The 23687-nt window shown below is 35.1% G+C and overlaps 1 protein-coding gene and 1 long non-coding RNA gene across 2 annotated transcripts in view; one reads left to right on the top strand and one right to left on the bottom strand.

The window, feature by feature from the left end:
- Cyp305b1 (cytochrome P450 Cyp305B1) overlaps positions 1-22815 on the top strand; it is a 34124-nt gene extending 11309 nt beyond the window's left edge. Inside the window, exons 3-8 of the mRNA XM_073074533.1 lie at positions 885-1103; positions 9960-10141; positions 11003-11099; positions 19260-19437; positions 20350-20609; positions 21740-22815. Coding sequence (XP_072930634.1) covers positions 885-1103; positions 9960-10141; positions 11003-11099; positions 19260-19437; positions 20350-20609; positions 21740-21918 — 1115 coding nt within the window. The 3' untranslated portion in view covers positions 21919-22815. The remainder of the gene's footprint in view (positions 1-884; positions 1104-9959; positions 10142-11002; positions 11100-19259; positions 19438-20349; positions 20610-21739) is intronic.
- Positions 14624-23687, bottom strand: part of LOC140743358 (uncharacterized) — a 177471-nt gene continuing 168407 nt past the window's right edge. The window contains exon 6 of the long non-coding RNA XR_012102456.1: positions 14624-14768. This is a non-coding gene — a long non-coding RNA (uncharacterized LOC140743358). The remainder of the gene's footprint in view (positions 14769-23687) is intronic.

The following is a 23687-nucleotide window of genomic DNA, read 5'->3' as shown; positions in this document are numbered from 1 at the left end:
CGCTACCGCTCCGCGTATGCTAATATGTTACAGGCCTTCAAAGTGCAATAAAGAACGGACTATTCTGCTACGTTAGCAACGCATTGCGACGCATTGTTGTATCTTCATATTGCACCGAATAGCTTCTAAAGGCTCGTAGTCTACATCTCGAAATATTTGAAACCTTTCTGGGCTTTGCGTTCGTCTTATGGATTCTAGAATTCTGGAATGTGCAATATTGCTCTTTTCTGGGACGAGTATTTGCGGTGCTCCGAACATTATAATATAGGTTTTTACGTACTTTCATCATGGAATTTCACGAATTTATTTATAAATAACGGTGTTGGTATATGTGGGCGTATGTAATATATATGTTAGTGTCGTTTAACTTACCCAGTAACCAGTAAAGTTGTCACTTCTTAGTATGTTTTCATAAATACGGTTTTAAGACAATCCATTTTACTTACTCGCAATGGTAAATTTTTCTAATAATTAAAATTACATTCGAACGAAGCAGTAAGCAAAAGAATGTATCTCTAGTATATGTATGCCTAATTTTATTTTAATAATACTTTGAAAAATTTTAATGAATATGTGTCAGAAATCAAAAGTTTTGCATCTCTAGCTTGAGTACTATATACTCATAGAACGCTTACGCACACAAAGATATTTAGGATGCCGTGCAACGTTAGCCACGTACTCATCAATTTGAAACTATTGTTTAGGACGTTTGATGATTGGCTCGTAACCCAAAATATTAATATTTCCCAGTATTTAGAAGATGATACAATTAGGCGCAGTAACAAATTCATAATTTGTACTGAGTGATATTTTTGTTGGAAACAATGGCAAGTCTTTTATTACAAATGAGTAAGTGTCAAATATAAAATATCTCATGTTTCCAGGAATCACATTCACGGATGGACCAGTATGGAAAGAGCACAGGCAGTTCACAGTGAAGCAGCTGAAGAATGTGGGATTCGGGAAAACGACAATGGAGAAGGAAATACAGTATGAGATGATTTCTATTCTTCAGTACATCAAGGAGAACAACAATAAGCCAATAAATCCGAAGAACATTTTGGCTATGTCCGTCATGAATATTCTCTGGAGGTATATGGCTGGTGAGTGTCAATTATAAGGAAATAACTATTTTTCGTTGGAGTTTCATTTTTCAAAGTGAATTTGTTATTTCCTACTTTTAAGTATTTAGCGAGTACAGTAAATATAATAATTACTCCATTTTATTGTTAACATATCAGACAGTAACGCAATTTTAGACAGATTTTATTGTCACCAACTTGTTAATATAACCTATAGAAACTGTGGATAGAACCGTGCGAGTAGATTTACTCAACCATTTGGATACTTTGTTATATCCACTTATCTTTAAACTTTCTTGTCGTATCGGTAATTCCTTCGGAAAAACATAAAATTAATATGTTTTTCCGATGCAAATCTGTTGACAAATGTCAATTTTTTATAATTATGGGGCATTCTATATAAATATTCATCAGAATACACCTGCTCATTTAAACCATTCAAGGTTTAGCATTAAAACGATATCGAAATGAAAAAAAATCATCTCGGAGGTAATGTTTTAATTACTGAAATGGATATATTAATGGATTGCACACGGCTTTTATTAATTCCATGTATTCATATTCGATACATTTAAATTATCAGTTAAAGATATCAGTCATGTGCTAAAAATCATGTGCATTTATGTTATAATTAAAACATCAAAATAACATATCGGTATGTTTACTTTGAAATGCGGAAACCTCCATGAATATTATGGATTATGGACACAAGCTTGTCCACCTTAAGAGAGACTGTCATTAATTAACTGTTTTGACAACCGTTTAAGTCTCTGAAGTTATGCGTCTTCTTATAGATATATTATCCTACTTTAGTATAATAGATATATCTATGTATGCGACGTTCGTGAAAAGCATTTTTTTCGTGAACGTCGAATTCAGAGATGTGCAGGCAGCTCTAGAAGTAGACGAGCAGATTTCAAAAATGTCTATACACTTAGTGTTGAAACTTGTTATTTATATTCAGTTACTTATGAACGCTTGAGTGTAGGTATAGGTATTTTTGAAACCTTAATATGTTTATTTAGTTTTGGAGCTGACTGTACATTTAAACGCGTGTGCAAAACGTTACATGATACGACAGATGTTAAAGCTGTTAAAGATTACAACAAATATAAGTGATATATTTTATTTTTTACCCGACTGCCAAGGAAGGATTATTGTTTGTTTTGATTCGATTAATGCTCTTTATGAATAAAATCAATAGTCCAATGTTTTGCGTATTATATAACACATAGAAAGTGGTAAATGGCCAGGGTCGTGTTTTTTGAATATCCTCAAGTCGTATTAATATTTGTTACGTGACCAGAAGACAATAAGTATTTTAAATTATTTTAAATATTACTACATACTACCCATTAAACGGATTCCATTTTGTAATAGTGTAGTCATATATTTCGAAGCTTTTGCTAATACTAATGACTATAATCTAGTTTGTGTTCGGTCCGCGTACATTTGTTCTGTAATTTACCTTAAATTAAAATGTCATTTGTTCTAGAATTACCTCAATGTGATCTATGTATTAGTATGCCTCAAAATAATACCACTTTTTAAATAGATGGAAATACGAATACCAACTGTTAGACACATCTTTAATAAAGTTTCTCTAAGTTTGTTCGGTGTCTCAGGCATATTATAATAACGCTTTCTACACTCACAGCCCCACACTAGGATTCCCTGTATCGTGGGTGCCATGGACACTCACAGAGACAAATACACAAACACCCAGACCCAGAAACAGAAACATAATTGATCATTTAGATTTCTGTCTGGCCGGGGATCGACCTGAGGCGCAGAGGGTCCCGCCCTCTGCGCCTCAGACCGATATGGTGACCGTTCCGCCACTCGGTCGTCATATTGATTGAAGATGAAGTATTGAATGAACATTTAAGTAGCAAATGAACATGCAGTCCATCTTATGGTGAGTGGCCTTTGTCACTGTCGCCCGTGGATATGTATTACACATATTCCACACATGTGTAAACAACTCCATTCTCCGAGGTTTAACCTGACTTCAAGTACAAATGCGTGCCACTAATACCTACTAAGATAGCCTCATATGAAAGTTGAATCACTTCGTCAATATGAAATCACTTTAATAAGTGATTTGCGAATATTAATAATATGCACAAGTATAATTACTTGTTTTGACAAAATTTGTCTTAAGGTAATTATGTACTATTGTGTTGAGTGTAATTTTTTACTTAGTAATGTAGTATTTTACTTAGTACCTACTAAAAACCCTTGAAGCATTATTAAATGTAAATGCGATTTTAATTAATGTTTTTGTTTCTCAACTTATCTGATGAGTTGTTAGGTATTTCATTTTAACCAAATAAAAAATTGCCTTTTTTGGAAATATGTCATATGATTAAAAAAAATATTCATAACATGAACATCCCAACATCTTATTAGTGAGGTTGTGATTTTAAAGATAATTATATTTTTCAAAAAGATTAGTAAAAAAAAAGGTTAAAACTTAACTTATATTAATTACCTTGATGTCATGCAAATATGACATTTGCTTAAGTATAATAAGAATTTCAAAACGTAATAATAGGATTGTTATGTTCATTTATTGTTCTTATATTAAGTTGACAGAAAGTATCTTTAACTAACTTAACATCATATAATACTGGGAACCTATTTCTCTCACCTATTACTGGGTAATAGGAGCAAAATTCGCTTTGTGCGGCAGAACCGGAGTTTAATTGCGTAGCGATACGATCGGCCGCTAGTTTTCTAGATAACCTTTGTACGATTAGTCTTTAACCCCTATACAGTTTTAAGGATCCGTACCAAAAGGGTAAAAACGGAATCCTATTACTAAGCCTCCGCTGTTTGTCCGTCTGTCCTTCTGACTATCTGTCTCCTGAACTATAATAGACAAATAGTTCAAATTTTCAAAATGAATTTACTTTAATGACTGCTATAATAAAAATATTAAAGTTTTGGTGGTACGAAATCTTCTATGCGCGGGTTCGAGTTGCACTTGCGTCAATTATTTCTGTATGGTATTGCGGTCTCCGACTCTGTTGTCTGTTCACGATCTATTCTTAAGCTCATGTATAATTTAATATATTTGCAGATATAATTATTATAATTTTTCAATAGTTTTGGTAAAAGTTGAAATTTATTTTATTTATTGACCATAATATTATGATGGTATAAACATTGCTGCTATGGGGCAGTAGTACCTGCAACTCAAAAGGTAAAACGAAACTCTCTGCTGTCTGTTCGTGAGTCACAGGGCTTTATCTCTTAAACCGTAATAGATAGACACTTGATTTTTTTACAGACGATGCATAATGATGGTCGCTATAACAACGAATACTAAAAATCAATAAAATAATTATAGTCCAAAAAACTAAAAAACACGCTTTTATGATAAACTCAACTAAAAAGTAGAAAATAATTTTTAATCTAGGATTCAATTAAGGAACAGTAAATAGTATAATTGTGGAAAAAGTGTGGGGTGCTTTTCGAAAACTGATAAGTGACGCAAGCACTCCACACTTTTTACTATATATACTTTTAGCTATATTTATTATTTACGCAACTTTGGCAGAAAGGCAATGTTATGAGGGTAATGAATATGTCTAAGTAAATTCTGTGAGTGTGAGTTAACATATTGTAATACATGAGGTATATCTATCGTTAGATTCGGCTCAGTAACACGAGGGACACTGAATACATCAAAGTTTCATATGTGACTTATTTACGGACTTTGAAAAACACGTGACTTGTTTTTATGTGCACTTAGTTTTATCTTTTTACTTTAAATGTAAAATAAAATTGAGTTTATTTCTTCTTTATACATACCACTAAGGTTATTAGCCTCAATGTCGATTAGACGGAAACTCGGCTAATGAATCTATGTCGGAACAGAAAACATTAAACTTTAAGTTGATATTTTCTTTCACCGTTAAAGCAAGTGATAACTTATATCGAATACGCACTTAATTAAACAGTGAGAGGTGCGTGTCTGGGTTTTGAAACTTGCCTCATAACGGGAGTGTTAAGCGCTGCTTAGTTCTGGTTTGAAGGGTGGGGTAAGAGAGACATACTTTTTGAGGCATTCCAGCCTTCAGGGGTAGCGGCGCATCTGTGGCCGACCTCAGGTAGGAATATCTAATCCTATCTGGGGTTGATTACAGATGTTCATGGGCGGCAGAACCCACTTACTATCAGGTGGACTGAATGCACGTCTGCTACTTCTATATTATAAAAAAAAACTGGGACCCCTCGATTGAGAGGCTAAGCTTTAACGACTAGAACATCAGTGCACGTATTTAGAGAAATGGGTTAAATATCGTCCAATTATATAGTAATAATCTGCGCCAACGACATTAAAATTACGAATGTATATTGCATCCCTTATAAAATTGCATCATAGAAACTATGTACTACAATTATATAAGCCAACCCACACGGAAAGTACCACAAGCTTACTAGAGGTACATAAATCAATGTTGTTTTAAAAAGTTGGAGAGCGCACCGTTCCAAAGTATAATTGTTCTCGTTGGCAGTACAAACAGGATACAGTTTACAAACACAACTTTGCTTTGAAAATGGATACAAAAAACTGAAGTACATAAAATTAAAGGGAAATAATGTTACAGGGGAAACAAAGTTTAGTACACTCGGCGTGGGTTAGTTGTTTTATTTTACTATTTGTTATTACTGGGTTGTGTTTTTATAATTGCGGATCAATTTATTGTTTTCGGAACGACGCTCGCGTATATTACATGTACTAAACTTTGTCATAATGGTTGAAAATTGACCTCACAGTTGAGGGATTCGAATTCCTTGTCTCTCTAACACACACCTCAATTTTTTTAAAGTTATATGCGTATTAGAAATTCATTATCACGTGCTATAATGGTGGCGAAAAATATCACGACAAAATGTTTACGCCTAAGAATTAAAAAAAAAAAATCTCAAAAATGTGTGAAATCTACCAATTAGTACCGCCCGGTAGACTGTCGGTATACCCTAAACACTGTGAGAGGAGGCCCGAGCCCATCAGTGGGATAGCAATGGTTCCTCGATGCTTCTATTCAGACGTGTCACATGAGTATTTGAGTCATTAACGAAATTCTTAATTCGTTCGATAGTTAAATGGTACTTCACCATCCAGAAATTTAACATTACAATGGGATGAATTAACTGTCATGTATTTTACATTAATATTTACTATTGACTGTTTCTTTTGCTGCACTTAATCTCAAAGGGCAAAGTTTTGTTGTCATATTGTTCATTTATTAAAACCAACTTTATATTTTTGCTGCTATTTCTTTTCGACGACGATCCGCATCCATGTTAATGTTTGACTCCCTTTTACGCCAAATTTAAATTGAGAAATCTGAGAACACCCATAAGCACAACTGCAATTAAGGAAGAAAATTCTAAAGTGCAGCTAAACTTCCCTTCCCTTCCCTATAACTTTACTTAAAGTATCCTCTCGTGAAAGCGTATAGTGTTTCGCCTGAACTTTACACAAGGTGCGTGGAAAGAGTGTCAATGAATGCGTTTCTAATTTTAGACTCCATTTCAGAACTAATTTCAGCGACCCAGCTAACTCGTTGACAACTGCAAACCTTCTCATTACGAGTTTGCAGCGATACTGCCATTAATAGATAACTTTTTTAATCTGTAGCCGGGAGTTTCAACGAGTCTTACCGACAAATACTAACCTGTCCATTTGAGTTACTCTTCAACTGGACTCGTTGTTTACGAATCGTGCTTCAAATTTTTTAATATTCAGCTAATATTAAATTAAGTATCCTGTATAAGTAAACGGGAATAAAATACATAAAGGTTTTTTGACATACTATTGAATTGTCAATATTCCTATCAGGCGTCAGAGAATTGAAAGAGTTATTTATGCGAAAACAGATTTAATTATAATGTTGCCTACTTCATCCGTGACCTAAAACAACAACTATGGCGTAAATATTCTATGCAAAACATAATTATTATAAAATGCCCTATTCCATTACTTAATTCAATGTCATTTTAATTTAAAGCATAAAAATAAATTAAAATCTAGAACGAAGGTTGAGTTAACTAACAGCATTCATAAATATTCATTTCTATCCTGCTTTCAAAGGCTTCGTTTAACCGTGACCTTAGAAAATGTAATTTTAGCGAGGAAAATTCCTTGTGCAAAATAACTCGTGGTCTAATGATATAATCTTAGTCTTTACTCTCGGAGGTAATCTAGAATATAGTGTTCTCTTGCACAATTGCATTGCGGTAATAGAGATACATGATCAGCTCGTAGACCGCTCGCAAATTTTATTATTCGCAACGTGAAAGAACTACAATGTGTTTTATTTAATGAACTTAATGTTGCCTAGAAAGATGTTATAGAATACTGGCTGACTTTTATTTTGTTTAAGCATTACTTAAGGCAATTTTCCTTTTTAACACGCTTTTATTAGCTTGGGTTGTACGTTTGTATGTATGTACGTAACAGTAACGGAATCTTTGAGCCCGATTTTTATCCACTTTGAACGTTCAGTTTAATTCAAAATTTTAAAGAATTATCAAAAACCGATGACAATACACGATTTTAATAATTTTGTACCATTGTCCTTCTCAACATCCTCAGGATTAACGATTTTCGAGGCGAGAGAAAGCGCCTTATAGGTACAGGCAAAGTTACTAGATTGATTTTTAGCTTTGAAAAATAATAATGTTATTTCCCTATAACTCAAATGTACTGAAACATATCTATAATGCCATCTTTTAGAATTATTTTTAGAATTCCGTACTCAAAGGATAAAACGAAACCCTCCGCTGTCTGTTCGCGAGTCACAGGGCTTTATCTCGCTATAACAACAAGTACTAAAAATTAATAAAATAAATATAGTTAAAAAAACTAAACAACACGCTTTTATGATAATATCAACTAAAAAGTAGAAAATAATTTTCAATCTAGGAATCAATTAAGGAACAGTAAATTGTATAATTGTGGAAAAAGTGTGTGGTGCTTTTCGAAAATTGATAAGTGGAGCACTCCACGCTTTTTTCACAATTATATTGTATTCTCAATCGCCGCAATTTATATGCTCTCTTGTTTACTCCTTTTGTCTATTAAATGGTCTTTGTGAAAGTGAGGGGCGATAGTCAAGAGAATTGATATCTTTATAGGGAATGACGTAAAAGCAATTTCGTAGTTTGATGATGGCGTGAATTTATAACTTAGAATAGTAGTGCAAATATGGAATAATCTGGTTTGGAAGTATGTAAAGCATTTGTATGTAAAAACGTACCATTCAGTAGTTTAACCCAAGGAGGTGTGTTTTATTTAAACCCATAGTTTAAGATTGTACTTAATTACATGGTAAAAATTTACGCTATCTAGTAATTATTATGATGTCGTGTTACCTTACAACAGACAATATTAATTACAATGTCCTATTTGTCTTACATAATGACTAACGGTAAATAGAGTTCACATTCGACATTCAATGCTGACGGTGATTACGAGAGTAATTTAGAAATTACCGGTGGTCGAAGATTAGTCATAGTCTACTTCAAGCTTAGTACTAGTGCTATTTGTCATGTATCACCATCAACTTATTTATTTGACGTTGGGCTCGGGTGTTCCATCGGATTAAGAAAAGCTTATCACAAATTCTATCAGGGCGACCAATTAAGTATGGATTGATGGACTGCAACCACCGATTTAATGATACTCGCCGGAACACGGACTTGAATACTACTTGATGTCATTTTCGCAAAATATGTGTATGGTACCATACCCTTCGAACCAGAGCTTTAGAGTAGAAATAGGTCTGCTAGTGGAGATATCACTCAAATCACGGATAAACCCATTTAAAATAATATACGTAAACCCGGTTATTTTAAAGCTTCAATTAATTTGTGAACTAACTAATAGTTCCTGGAAGGCGGTGTTTACGTTCACTCTCTGTTTTTCCGGGGCTAGCGCTATCTATGTCGCAGCGTATCATATTCACTTTTACTATTACCCTGGTAACATTGAACTTGACATTTGTTGTGAAACAAGATGTGGCCACGAAAACCGACGTGAGATAATCTACCTTAGATTGCAACGACCTTGAAGTTTCTGTACTCAATTGTTTAACTTCATCTTCCCATGGCACATAGTCATTGCCCTGTGTGTTCACGAAGTTAGCTTAAAAGCTATTAGGATTATATTATTGACTAGTGACTTTGTAGAATTTCACAAAAAAAAGCGAAGGACATCATAAAGCATATAAAATCAACGAACAAAAGCTGGAGACGTTGATAAAGTAACAGAAATTAAAATGACAGAAGTTGAAGAACAAAAGCAGCTGTCTTTTCTTTGAATTGAGAAATATTTGTTTACTCAATACTCGTATGTTTTTAATTGTTTTTATTTTTGATTTATGATAGATCAAGTGAGAACGATGGAAGATTTGTTCCATATTACAACTTTTGTTTTCACGGATATGCATTTAAACCGAGCTGGAATTTCGTGGCCGTACAATAAAGCGTCATGAAGCGTCGAACTGGGTCAGACGTTGTTAATCCTTGCACACAAAGGGGTTTCGTCTGCTTAGGAGTAGGCCATCGATTATGTTGCTTCTCTCTCCAATGCTGATCTTCTTGTGTATCTGGGCTACTATAGGTCATTTACATACAACCCAGAATTGATTGACTGCCGCACTAGGTCAAATATATTACGTATTTCATTGACGGTACATTGAAGCAGTGTGGAGAGGTCGCTGTAGCTAAATATCTGTGACCGCGTTGAGTAGTTCATTAAAGTAATGTAAATATAGGTCATATTGACAAGAATTCAGCATTATCAACGCATATTTTGACTTGTACGCAATTTTAAGATACTTTCAAATTTTGTTTTAGGTGAACGAATCGAAGAAAAACGTTTAAAATTTCTACTCGACCTCTTGGATAGAAGATCGAAGGCCTTTACAATCGCAGGTGGCTGGTTGAATACCTTCCCTTGGATAAGATTTATTTTCCCTGAAACCAGTGGTTATTCTCTTATCAATAAAATGAATCAACAATTGTCTGATATCATCGAGGTGAGTACTTCAAAGATTATTTGCTAATAATCGAATACGGTTTTCCTCGCAAAAAAAATATACGAACTCGTAAGTATCTCATAAGTAAGTAAAATATTTATTTCAACATCAGCGGTACCTTCGTCCTACATCAGCAGTATTTTTGAAGATAAAACGTAATCGTCTGTATGTATTGGCATCATACATAAATGTGACATCATCACATTTATTGAATTTATTTTTACATTCATGTCATACTATACTACTCCTTAGGTGCAACTAAACCCGTATGCAATCGACTTCAAATTACACAAATTACTATTTAAGTAAAGCACTTCTGTGCTCTACTTTCAAATCTGTAGTACCTAAACAAGACTTAGAATATTGCAATTACGCGTCACAAGATATGCCAATTTATAACTTGAGTAACTTTCCAAGTAGGAAAGCATCATAATATTTATGTTCGACACAACAAAAGCTATAGTTGGCTTTTCTCGGGGCAGCAAAGAAATACTTGTTATCGAAGTTTATGCGATTTTATGGCACAAAGTTTCAAACGAGCCCTCGTAAATAAGCGGCTAGCACAACCCACGGACTTCGAATAGAACAGTACAAATATAAACTTTTCTTCAATAGTTCTTCGTACAAATCGCACTGAAAACTTGAAACGAGTTTAGAGCTTGCCACCGATAGAATATCTGGGGATTTTTATAGTTGTGTGTAGTAGTTTTACATTTCTGAGATAGCTTGTGAGATTTTGATTTATAATGTTTGCTTAAGATTAAAAGAAAATGTAGTCGAATCATAGGAGTTTAGATAAGTACATTGATATTATTCTTTATTGCGTTTAAGTAACAAATATGTATATTGTTGAATTTTCAGGAGGCCATTGAAAAACATAAGTCTAAGGAGATCAAGGACAAGGACTACATTTATTCATTCTTAGAAGAAATGAATGAAAGAAAAAATACATTCACGGGTAAGTCATCACTTTGTTGCTCCATATATTTATAAGTATATTGAATTTAACTGCACCATAGTCCGTTGAAAAAATTTCATTTTATCTTATCGACAACTTTTAAAGTGACAAATACAAAATAATTAGCCAAGTGCGAGCCGAACTCGCACACGGAGGGTTCCGTACCGTATTTGTTTTTTATTTTTAGTTTTTGTTATCATAACCAACCAAGTAAATACAGCATGATGAACTGTCTATTATGGTTCAATAGATAGATAGGTTTCTTGTCTGGCGACCCCTATTTATTTTGATTTTTTTTTATTTTTAATAGGTATTTGTTGTCTTATCTATCTATTACGGCTCCAGAGATAGAGCTCTGTGTCAGACGGACAGACAGCGGAGGCTTAGTAGTACGGTTAAAAATAACAAAAGAATTTAGTCTACTAAAATTAAAAATCATTCTAGTGTCGTCAGAAGTACGAATGAAAACTTCATTTAAATTGATTAAGCTAATTTGAGCAAATTACAAAAGCACAACGAAATTTTATGCATAAACATTCTTGACTACGCTATGTAAAATCTTCATTGTTACACGTGTGCCCTTGATATTGCAAACTATCCATTGCAACCTAGACCTGCCTGACCTACCTACCTCCATCTACCTGTCAGAGGGCAAGACAGGTTGTACGAGAGCTTAGGAGCCACAGACGAGGTTACCAAATAGACATAACATTCATGTAAGCTGAAAATTACTTATGTGAAATATGTTGAACTAAAGTAATATCAGAGTTAGGTAGCAGTGAAAGCATAGTGGTTAAGAAACTCGGCCACTTGATCGAGGGGTCCGAGGTTCAAATCCCAGGCACGCACATCTGATTTTTCAATGTTATTGGCGTAAAACCTCTCAAAGGTAGGTTATTAAACAGCCCAGAGGCAAAAGTATAGTCATAATAACCAAATCTCTGTATCTCATTATAAGTAAACTAAATGTTTTTATGAGAAATAAATTTCTTTAAACCTTTAAAATGTGAAGTCTACCAACACGCACTTGGCCAGCGCGATGGCCTAAGCCTTTTCATTCTGAGACCTGTGCCCAGCAGTAGGACATTAATGGGTTGATGATGATGAATATCAGAGTATGGTGGTCGAAAGTTTAAAGGAATTGTTTGTAGAGCCGAAAATGTATTATTTTAGGTCGCTGATTTTATCCGAAATGTACTGAAAAAAGTATATAGGTAGATACCGCGGAGTGATGTCGTCTGCTTCTCTTGGTGACCGGTCGATCGTTATGCAACAGACACACCAGTCTCCTCTGAATCCCTTCCGAGGTCCTTCTGAGGCCCTTCGTAATAATCGTCCTATGACGAATTACGAGTAATGACTGTCTGTACATCAAATGTTGTGACAGAAACGTCAAATTATAAATTTTGAATGTACTTTTTATTTTATTTTAGTATTTCATCCAGTCTGAAATACTGACCATATTAGCTGTCACAATTATTACGTATTTTACTTTTATCTGCTGTAATGCTCATGTGTTCTGCTCTGAAGTATGTTGTACTCGTAAGATGAAATACTAATGAGAAGTCTGTATGTACTTTACAAAGGGAAAGCGACATATTATATCTCAGGAGTTGCAACACATCTGTAATCAGCTGCCGGTAGAATCTGTGCTGTGGGATTGGTCATAGATATCTACTCAGACTAAACGATGTACAGATGGCCTGTTGTTATGCTACTTCAAGCTTATAATAATCATCATCATCGTTTGACATCAGGCTGGGTCCTGTCGTATTTGACGATAGTAATCATTTAGAATCAGGTTTGCCAACATGCTTGTTTGCTGTTTCCCTTACATAAAAACTCGATCGTTCGGAGTCTAGTGGGTGTTACATCCATGTAAAGAGTAAGCCTTAACCAAGATCACGTATCAGTTTTCCAACACGTGGATCCGTTAATTGGAAACTTGGTATAAAGCCAGTGTCGCCACATCGGTGTAAAATATAGGATATAGGTCTTCATTCTACATTAACATTTTGTTGGAGTGAAAAAATTGTATATGTTCTTATAATATAAGAGTAACAGACGATTATGCAGCTCATCTGATGGTAAGTAGCTATTGCCGCCCATGGACATCTACAATCAAGCATAGGTAAGATTAGATTTCTACCTGAAGTCGGCCACACGTGCACCACTACTCCTGAGGACTAAGCTTGAATGCCTCAAAAAAATATATCTCCCTTACCCACACCCTTCAACCCAGAACACAACAGCGCATAAAACTGGCAGTGGTGCAGCCGGAGTCGAAATACAGAGGGTTCTATCAACTTTATATTATTATTAAATTATTTATTTGGGATTCACTTGTCTCGTAAACTCGGATTGTGGTCGGAAATTTGTAGTAAGTCTGTGGTGTGCCAGATTTACGGGGTACAACTCGCGTGACAGTGAGCTTCCATACGAGGGACATTCTATTACAGTACAGTCTACTACTGAGCGACTATTTGCGACAGCTGGGATCGCAGGCGACGGGCCGTGACAGTTATTGACTGTTAGCGACAATTATCGGCAGTCTCCGCTTAATGTTGATGATCGGCTGTTGTTAAACGATGACTACGTTTGGCCGCAGTCGTTTGCAGCTGGTGACGGTGGCAATCAGCGACGGTCGTCAATGATCGTCGCCGCCATTCGTTAGCGATGTCCGTCTTCGTCGGCTGTCGCTCGTTTATTAGCTTCCTTATTCTTGATTAGCAATATGCCTGTGACGAATTTGAATCTTTTGCCACTTTGATGCTTATGGAGGAATAAGTAATTGTACTTTTGAAGGTAGTAGAACCCTTTGTGGTTCGACTCCGGCAGCACCACCGCCACACCTATTTCTACCTAATAACAGCAGTGTTAGGCGCTGCTGTGTTCTGGTTTGAAGGAAAGATATTGGTAAGGGAGACATACTTTTCCGAGGCGTTCCAGCTTAGTCCTCAGGGGAAGCGGCGCATCTGTGGCCGACCTCAGGTAGGAATACCTAATCATATCTGGGGTTAATTAAGGATGTCCATGGGCGGCAGTAGCCACTTACCATCAGGTGGACTGCATGCTCGTCCGCTACTCCCACATTATAAAAAAAATGGTAAAAGATGGTAGACTCTCTGTGGTTTGATTCCGGCGGCGCCACACCTATTTCTGCCTAAGAACAGTAGTGTTTAGCAACGCTGCGTTCTGGTGTGAAGTGTGTGGTACCTAAAGGAGACCCTTTCCGAGGCATTCTAGCTTTGTTTGGTGTTGATTACATGTCCATGGGCGGCAGTAGCTACTTACCACCACGTTGCATGCTCGTCTGGTACTCCTATATTATATTAAAAAAAAACTTCATAGGATGAGGCATGACTATATTGATATTTCTTTATGACGATGGAAATATTTATTGATAATAATGTATTGTGTAGGGTTGTAGAAGAAAAAGTTCGTAGGTAATAAATAATGATTACACATTAGATAAATTTAATAGATTTATTGTTCTCTTTTTTTAAAGGACTAAAGTAGCTTAATAAAATATATTTCATAGTTTTAAGTTGTTTACACATTGATTTGTGCTAACATTTTTGTAATTAAAACATTTTATGATGGCAAATATTGCATATTTTCGGAAATTGGGGTATTTTCGTGGCGTAGTGAAGGCGCTGCGTTGTCAATCTGAAAAGAGAATAAAACACATTAAATACTTATAAAATTTATTCCACTAATCCTGCAAATGCGAAATTGTGGCAACACTACAATAATTCTGAATGCTTTAATCCTATTACCAAGCGCTTGGTCACGACACTAATGCTTCATTTAGATTATAGCGTACAATCCACTGGATAGCTTGCCGAACAATGACGAGTTTGTAAACGATACGCACGAGGACGCGTGATCCTAACTACACACATATACCATGTAGAGAAAGCATGTGTGATCATAAACAGTTTCGAAGACACCCGAATGTATAAACTCGTATTTCGTCTGTACTCGGCACTGTCTCCAGCGAATTGAATTATTGAAATTTTTTTATTAACTTGTTAGGTACATACTGTAAGGGTATATTTTCATTACAATACTTTTTAGTTAATTTATGTTAACAAGAGTCTATTTAATTGCTGGTGAGAAATGTAACTAAATAAAAATAAAGAAGGATATAATTTTTTTAGAGAATAAGATGTCATGGAATGAATTGTCAGAGAAAATAAATAATGGAGTTGTAATTGAATCTTTTATTATATAAAATAGTACATCGATATACTACATGTCTTTGAAATAGTATTTCAGGAATAATGAGCTTACAATACCTACTCATTTATATGAGTATTGAGTATTGCAACAATGTTTTATACTTTCACTGATCGATTGAGCTTAATGTAATACTTATGTAAGTTCAGTGACAATGTGGTAATATGATATACAACCTGAACTGATTACGCATCCAGCTGCCAAGGCCATTGTAACGCAATCTTTTAAACGAAATATCTTTTTGTTTACGTTTGTCGGATCACTCGACCTCTGTTAGTGGCCTCTGCCTTCCACGGGCAAATAAAACAAGAATCCTTCTGAACATACATCACCGATGAGTGCTACTTCGGAGGAGTACCCGGTAGCACATGGATTTCTTAGGATAGGATGACCCTTCAAAGTCTCTTTTTATTTTATAGGTTAACAATATTTCGCCATTTGGTTGGTAAATTCTAAACGTTTCTTTCACAACGACAAACTGATAGATAAGTTTAAATTATGTTGATGTGTTCAAACAAATGTTCGTTCGTAAAAATTAAGTACAATTACAGCCCCACACTAGGATTTATTGAGTCGTGGGTGTCATAAACACATAAAGACAGAACCAAAACAGATATCAAAATTCATCATTCCCCGGAACCCTTTGCGCGTCAGACCGCTCCGCGAGGTGGGTGGTTCATTCTGAATACGGATCTACTTCATATGATGCGGAAATTGATACTTGCAGTAGTGACATAGGGCTATAGCTGAAATTACTGCAAGAAAGCGTTTCAATAGAGACCAACTTTAAAGCACATAACGGTATCCCGATTTCTTAACAATGTTTGTCTTATGAGCAATATCCACTTTTATCTGCAGTCAACGACAAACGTATGTTATTAGGTATGGTTATGTTGTACTCCGAAAAGCTTATATCTATCAATCATGCATGATTCATAAAAAAAACATATTTACAATACCTATATCGTAACTATATTTATGTACATGATAGACCTACTGAGGTCTGAGAATCGGCTACTATCTATTTTTCATACCCGTAAGTGATAAGGGTTGTTCACCCTTAACATTTTTTTTATTTACATGGCAACACAATGTTTGCCGGGTCAGCTAGTACTTAATATAATGTTGCATAGTTTGCGAAATGAGCTTGAGATGTGCTGCAGTGGTGTTCCGTTTCGTAACGATGTTTACCTCGGAGAGATGTTTGTCTTTAGCTGCATCGAATGTTTGGTCATAAGTCGGCATCTATGCTGAAGTTCCAAGAGCCAATATCATGTTTGTAAGTGTTAAACAGTGTAGTAAAGTTTGCCTGTGTGGATTATAATACTTACAAATAATATAATTAATATTAATAGAATTTCCAAAAACGGCATAATGGGTGTTGTATTACTTCTATCCACAAAATTACATAGTACCTATTGGTAGATATCAAAAGATATTCAAACAATCTATAAACATAATATTATTTACTTTCTTATTGCTAACTTACGCTATATAAAGAACCAATGTGCAAAATTTCGGATGTGTATTGATCACTGGCATAGTTTATTAGTCGTTTAGTCAGTCAGTCGGTCATGCTGTTTTATATATATACAAATACATATATTTTTGTAATCTCCATTTAATTTCCTTTATTGTGTTACCCTACTCTATAGATTTATTTAACTTTTTTGACACAAACACCAACTCTAAACTGTCGAAATTGAACAAGCCATTTGTAAGATCCGGTGATATAAAGATATTTACAAACATACAACATACGCACGTAAAGCATAATCCTTGTTTGACAGTTGGGTAAAAATCTACATTTAATTAAAATATCTTTACCAGAGCTTAATAAATTGCAAATTAAAATACGTATAACTTAAACCTTGTAACAGAAATGTTAACTTCCACTTTGCTGTCACTTTTATCTGGAAATGCCGGAATATAAATTATTTATGTCATATCTCTTACCAGACAAGACAGTATTCTCTTTCGAAAAACAGACATAAAGTGAAAGAGTCTATTGTTAGCTCCAATAACAAAGTTGAATTTCAATGTGTTGCAAATTCCGCCGGTCTGAGTTGTCTGCTCCGCCTGACTTAATTGAATTAGTTTTAAGTGCGAGCTAATATGACTGTGGATGGACACGCAACATTTTAAAATGGTTTTGGTGTGGAAATAAACCCAAAATTACAACCAACATATTTGTGGCTAAGATGTGCCGGCGATCTTACCTATGTAAATCTACTGTTCGCTCGGCGCAGTGGTCGAAGTTTGACCGTAATTTAAATGCGAATAATAACTAAACTAGAAATTAAGCGAAGCATAAATTCTCAATTTCAATAGGTTAAACTTGAGCCATATTTAAAAGCTTTACTGGTTTTTGACGTAGACTATTGTATTCACATTTGACATTGTTTACATTGCAATATTCTGCAATTAGTTTTATTTTGTTTAATATATTTGTCATAATAATTCAATAATCGCTATAAAATTGTGTGAGAACTCACACGACTCAATTGCGCTCAATGTGCTTAACAAGGTGTACAAAAATATTTCTTCGCATATTCATTAGTATAATGTAGATTATGTCATGCTAGAAGTGTTCAGCTAAACTTCTAATGGCATACCTTCACCACAAGAAATTGCTATTTGGGGTTAACGTTAACTCTATACTTCGGTAAGATTAAGGTAACGGGCCTGAGTAGGCTAAGTTCTGTCGCATAGCTTTAATGAATGTCCCCACAACTCGTCTCGTTTACTTAAACTATTTTCATAGTATTTCTTAAGCATTTTTGTATATTGTTACTTGTTACAGCTGTTAGTGCTGCATTTTATCCGTCCATTAACTATATCCTCCGGGAAAATCTTTATGAAAAGTTTAATCACACTAGGATCAGGTAGGTATATTCTAAGTTTATGGGTCACTGGATCAATTTGGTGAAGAATTCTTCAAGCTTTCCCAAGTTATATAACGAGAGTTGTAAAAGCAGCGTTCATTTTGTATGTTAAGGACATTCCATTACTAATGTTTTTCTGTGATTTGATAATAAATATATCTTTTACGATCCCGTCTTATACCCATTATTAATAAATTCATGTACTTGTTCATTTTTATTAGATATTTATTATCGGATAGATGAAGCATAAATGACGGGTGTGAAGTTTAATAATAATTTAATAGAATAATTGTAGCTTCTGAGTTTATATGTACATAATACGAGTGTACGATTTATATGTAGATAATGTAGAATAACATAATAAAACTAAGATAGGTATTACGATGCTCTGCTGCAATTCTATGCAATGCTGCTATGCAATTCACGACGAATTAAATGACTGTGTGATAATAATTTCGTATCGAAATTGTATCTCATTTATAGATCTCTATTGATTCGTCTATTGAGCTGGCAATTTATTAATATCAAGTGACATGGCAGGAACACGATAATCTCGCGTTTGCATTGTCCCTAGATTTGTGTTCAATATAAATTATGCTTCCAATAGATTGGACGTAGGAATAGTCTGTAGTTGCTGCATTTATAACTTCAATAGGGTAAATATATAATCGTGCCAGTAAAGGACATACTAATTTTCCCCATTAACCCATTATTGTTCCAATGTGGGGCACGGGCCATAATTCAGCGCGCTGGCCAAGTACGAATTCATATACCTACTTCACACATATTTCAGAATTTGTTTCTAAGAAACTCTCAGGCGTTTTCATTACGTTTCAATCATTAGGTATTACACTAAGTTTATTGTGGTTAATTTCATTGGGATAGATGAAATTGGAAGAAGGCTGAAGTTTCAACCTTTTTTAAACATATTTCGATGCTTTATTTTTTTTTAGACAGTACCAAGTTAAAAAAGCAATTTTTTTTTTGTTTTCGAGTAGATACGAGTAGTCAATTTTTCTATTTTTATTTACAGAAGACCAGCTGAAGATAATTTGCCTCGATGTGCTCATTGCTGGAGGGCAAACGACGAGCAATTTAATGGACTTCGCTGTGCTCGCGGCTCTGCGGCATCCAGATGTCCAGGAGAAGCTCTACAGGGAGATTAATGAGGTCCTCGGGGACGATGTTCCCTGCTGGGCAGATACTAGCAGGTGCGTTGAGTACTTTTGAAGTTATTTTTTATTGTATTGAAGGTTTAAACCCTCCATGGTTCTACTCCACCGTCATACCTATTTCTGCCTGATTGCGTTGCTTCTGCTGTTGCGTTACGTTTTGAAGGACACACAACTACACGTAAAGGAGCCGTATTTATCTGACTGGTCATACGTCTAAGGTATACGTATATTGTGTATGAGGTCATTTTTTGTCTTCTAAATTGACAAATCAAGTTCAATCAAGTCATTTGTACTGAAGTTGCAATCCACCAGAGGACAGCAGTCACTACCGTCCATAGACATCTGCAAGAAACTCTGAATATGGGTTCCATTTGAAGGCAATCACAGATGCGTTGCCATTCATGACGCTAAAGATGGTCGTCTCAATTGTATGTCACCCAGGATCTACGCAATACTGCTTCACATTAGTTTTCTTTTTTTTTGTAATATAGGATTAGCAGACGAGTATCCAGTCCACCTGATGTTTAGTGGCTACTGCCACCTAGGGACATCTGTAATCAACCCCAGATAGGATTATATATTCCTACCTGAGGTCGGCCACAGATGCGCCGCTACCCCTGAGGACTAAGCTGAAACGCCTGGGAAAAGTATGACTCCCTTACCACACCCTTCAAAACGGAACACAGCAGCGTCTAACACTGTTGTTATAAGGCAGAAAGGAGTGTAGCGGTGGTGCCGCCGGAGCCGGACCACAAAGGGTTCTACCACCTTCAAAGTAGTAGCAATGTATGTGGCGTTGAAACATCCCGAATGGAACCGTATCCACTTTATCAACTTTCAGATGTTTATTTATACTACGTTAAGTTACGCTCGGTTGGGTAAGACAGTATGTGTGTAATTCGCTCTTAAATAAATTACATTGGTTAAGCAATGCTTTTATTTTTCCAGGCTACATTACATGTCAGCATTCCTGTTAGAGGTCCATAGATACTACACAATCGTTCCGCTCACTGGCCCCCGCAGAGTGCTTTGGGAAACCACCATAGATGGCTATGTGATTCCGAAGGACGCCACTGTGCTTATGGGCGTGGGGGATCTCCACAACGACCCCGAGTATTGGGATGAACCCAACAAGTTTAAACCCGAAAGATTTATCGACGAAAAGGGATTAATGAAAAACCCAGAACATATGTACCCGTTCGGATTGGGTACGTAGCTTAGCGTCTAATACTAATTTATTAAGCGGAATTGAGGATTTTAAAATTTAATTTAAAAATTTAAGCGGTGAGAGAAAAACAGAAGTGCTAGCTTAATGATTGAAATTCGGCCAATCAGAAGTCCAAGGTTCGAACGTGCGTTAAAAAGTGCGTATGTGAAAAAGTTTTGTGCGTTTTAGTAATTGGCTTCAGATATGGCTTCAGAAATGGACTTGGCGACAAATTTCCTTAACCAGCAGTGACCACTTAACATGATGTCGACTACACGCTCGTTTGCTATTTCAGGCTAATAAGAAAATCAAACAAAAAATACATATAATAATAAATTGAGTTAATCAGATTTTAAGGCAAAAGTAACTTCTAAAGAAATTTTGGCGTAACTAAATAGAATTTCTTGTTCTTAAAGAAATAATTTATTTGCCTGTAAATTGACGTCGCCTGTAAAAATGCAAAGCTGCAGTTCATGTTTATTTAAAAGTAACTAAGGCTTTGAATAGAAATGTACTCGTCAGCGTGAAAGGAGGTAATGGGTCTCGCACCGACTTCTTACGAAACATTCTGTCGTACACAAAGTGAAAATAAGAAGCAAAAGCTTGCTTTTGCGTTTTACTTCTTAATTTGTTACACTTTTCCTCTTTCACGCTGGTTTTCGTTTCGTATCGTTTTTATTTCAAATTCAAATTTCAAATTTCAAATCTCATTTATTCAAAATTGATTCATATAGAATACTTTTTGAAAGTCAACAAACTACCACCGCTTCGGAAGGTATTTCGCTATGGAGAAGAAGCGGCGCAAGAAACTCCATACGTGTGCATATTTGCATCTTTTAAAGAGTAGTTTAGAGTTCCATACCCCTAAAGCGGGACCCTATTATAAACTCGATGTCCGTATGTCACTAGGATCTATTTCTTGACCCGTACTCATAATACGAGAGATAGATGATTGGAGTCAATTTTGAAGCAGACGCTATAAAATTTTATATTTGGCTTTCTGAATAAAATTAAGACTTATAGACGGAGGTATAGCGGAGGCTTGTGATAGGGTTAAGTTTTACCCTTACGAAATCTTTTTTATCCATACAAAGTAAGGATTCATAAACGTTGTTTCCTTTTGGGTTTCAGGACGCAGGCGTTGCCCTGGAGACGCCTTGGCGAAGTCGTTCATCTTCATCACGTTTGTGGGTATAATACAGAAGTTCAAGATCCAATGCAGTAACGGTATCCTTCCTCCGAAAGAACCCATCGTCGGCCTTATCGCTGGCGCCAAGCCATACACTGCAGAATTCCTCACTAGAGCATAGTTGTAGGAACTCGTATGTCAAAAATAATAGAAATATGATGAAGCGATATTTCAAATGGATTTTATTAATATTTCTAAATAATTCTAGCGTTAAAGTTTAGTGTAATAAATAGGAGTACTTTTTTAAGTTTATCATAGCTCATTTTAATATTTTTTATTTGTAAAATGTAGGTAGGTACCTATATGCGTATTATTTGCAATAAATATCTTGCTATGCAGTAAATATCTTGAATGTCTATTGACCTGTATTTGTTGTAAATTGCAAGCTGGAAAATGGAATCTTGCTTCTCGAAGATTCTAACATGCAAATTTGATTTTATTGCGAGTTTTCGGGCGCTTTGAAGCCTTTTGACGAAAGAATTGGATATAAAATCGGATTTGAGTAGCATCGTCGATTTTGCTCATCCAGCATTGCCCGTTGTAATATAATGTTATAGAAATAGCAAATCATCGCTTTTTGACTCGAATAACCCAATATAAAGTCAGTCCTGGACGAAACTCTAAGAAAAATAATCGGGGGAACAAAGAAATCGAATAATTAAAAAGACAAGCCTTTGATGATATGCGGTAAATAAAAAAATGCCGGAACTTAACTGACAATATTGATATACCAGGAGTAAAAAAGGCTAACAATCTAATAATTTTCAAGGGCAGTAAAGTCTCAAAGGGGTCATATTTTCTTTTTTATATTTATTATTTATCAATAACTGTTATGAGGTGGAGTTAGTTAAGGTCTGAACCAATTTTTACAACGCCCTATTTTGCATTCAGGCGTTAAATATTTTTCAAAGTTTTTTTAGATGTTACCGTATTTTATTACGTAAGTATTAATTGTGTATAAATGTATTGATTGGCGATTGTGGAATGGTGGTGGAAAATATAAATTGAGTCGTTTTAGTATTGTTTTATTTCACCTGAACTTCATCACGAAAGTCTCTCTTGTATCTATTCTATTTGTATGCGAGAATCGTACAAATTTCAAGGTAATTCTTTAATTATTACTTCATGCATCTACATAATACACATATTTGCTGGAAGTTCCACGCAAAGACAGACACGAGTTTTGGAGATGACACGAACATAAATGTGCATTGCGCATGCGAATATTTTATGAAATACTAGCTGACTCGGCAAAAGTTGTGTTGCCATATAAATTAAAAAAGGGTGAACACTTACTTACTTAGGGGTATGAAAAATAGATAGTAGCCGATTCTCAGAACTACTGAATATGCATATAAATTTGGTGAAAATCGGTAAAGCCGTTTCATAGGAGTACGGTTACTAATATTGTCACACGAGAATTTTATATATAAAATTTATAAATCACAATATATTTAAACATTTAAATAAACAAGTAATTTAATTAAAAAATCAAAAAAGCACTAAAAAGGCTGAAGTATAATTTTCAAAAACAGTGAAATAGGCGTTTCATTATTTTTATCCAGAACGCCAAATACAATGTTTCATAGTAAGTATCTGCTTCAAAATCACAATATGTTCAAACAATATTATCCTATTTTATCCTCATAGTGCTCATTTACACTGTATAAAGCGCCTATGTATAAAATTCCAGCACGCTAAAGTTCAGCGGTTACTCTTTCCGTTGATCTCTGGCACAGCAATTTACTCATTTAGTCAAACAGTCATGTCGATGTGTTTATATATATGTCTATATTATAATGTATGTGTAATCTCCTTTTAATTTTATTTTGATACCCTACTCGATAGGTTTGGCTAACTTTTTTTTAAAACGTGTTATTATTCGGAAAA

This window comes from Epargyreus clarus, unplaced genomic scaffold (assembly GCF_041222505.1).
Source record: "Epargyreus clarus isolate Ecla_fem2 unplaced genomic scaffold, WU_Ecla_fem_2.2 ptg000007l, whole genome shotgun sequence".
Classification (NCBI taxonomy): domain Eukaryota; kingdom Metazoa; phylum Arthropoda; class Insecta; order Lepidoptera; family Hesperiidae; genus Epargyreus; species Epargyreus clarus.
The sequence above is the reverse complement of the archived record's forward strand: the minus strand, read 5'-3'. Positions and strand labels throughout refer to the sequence as shown.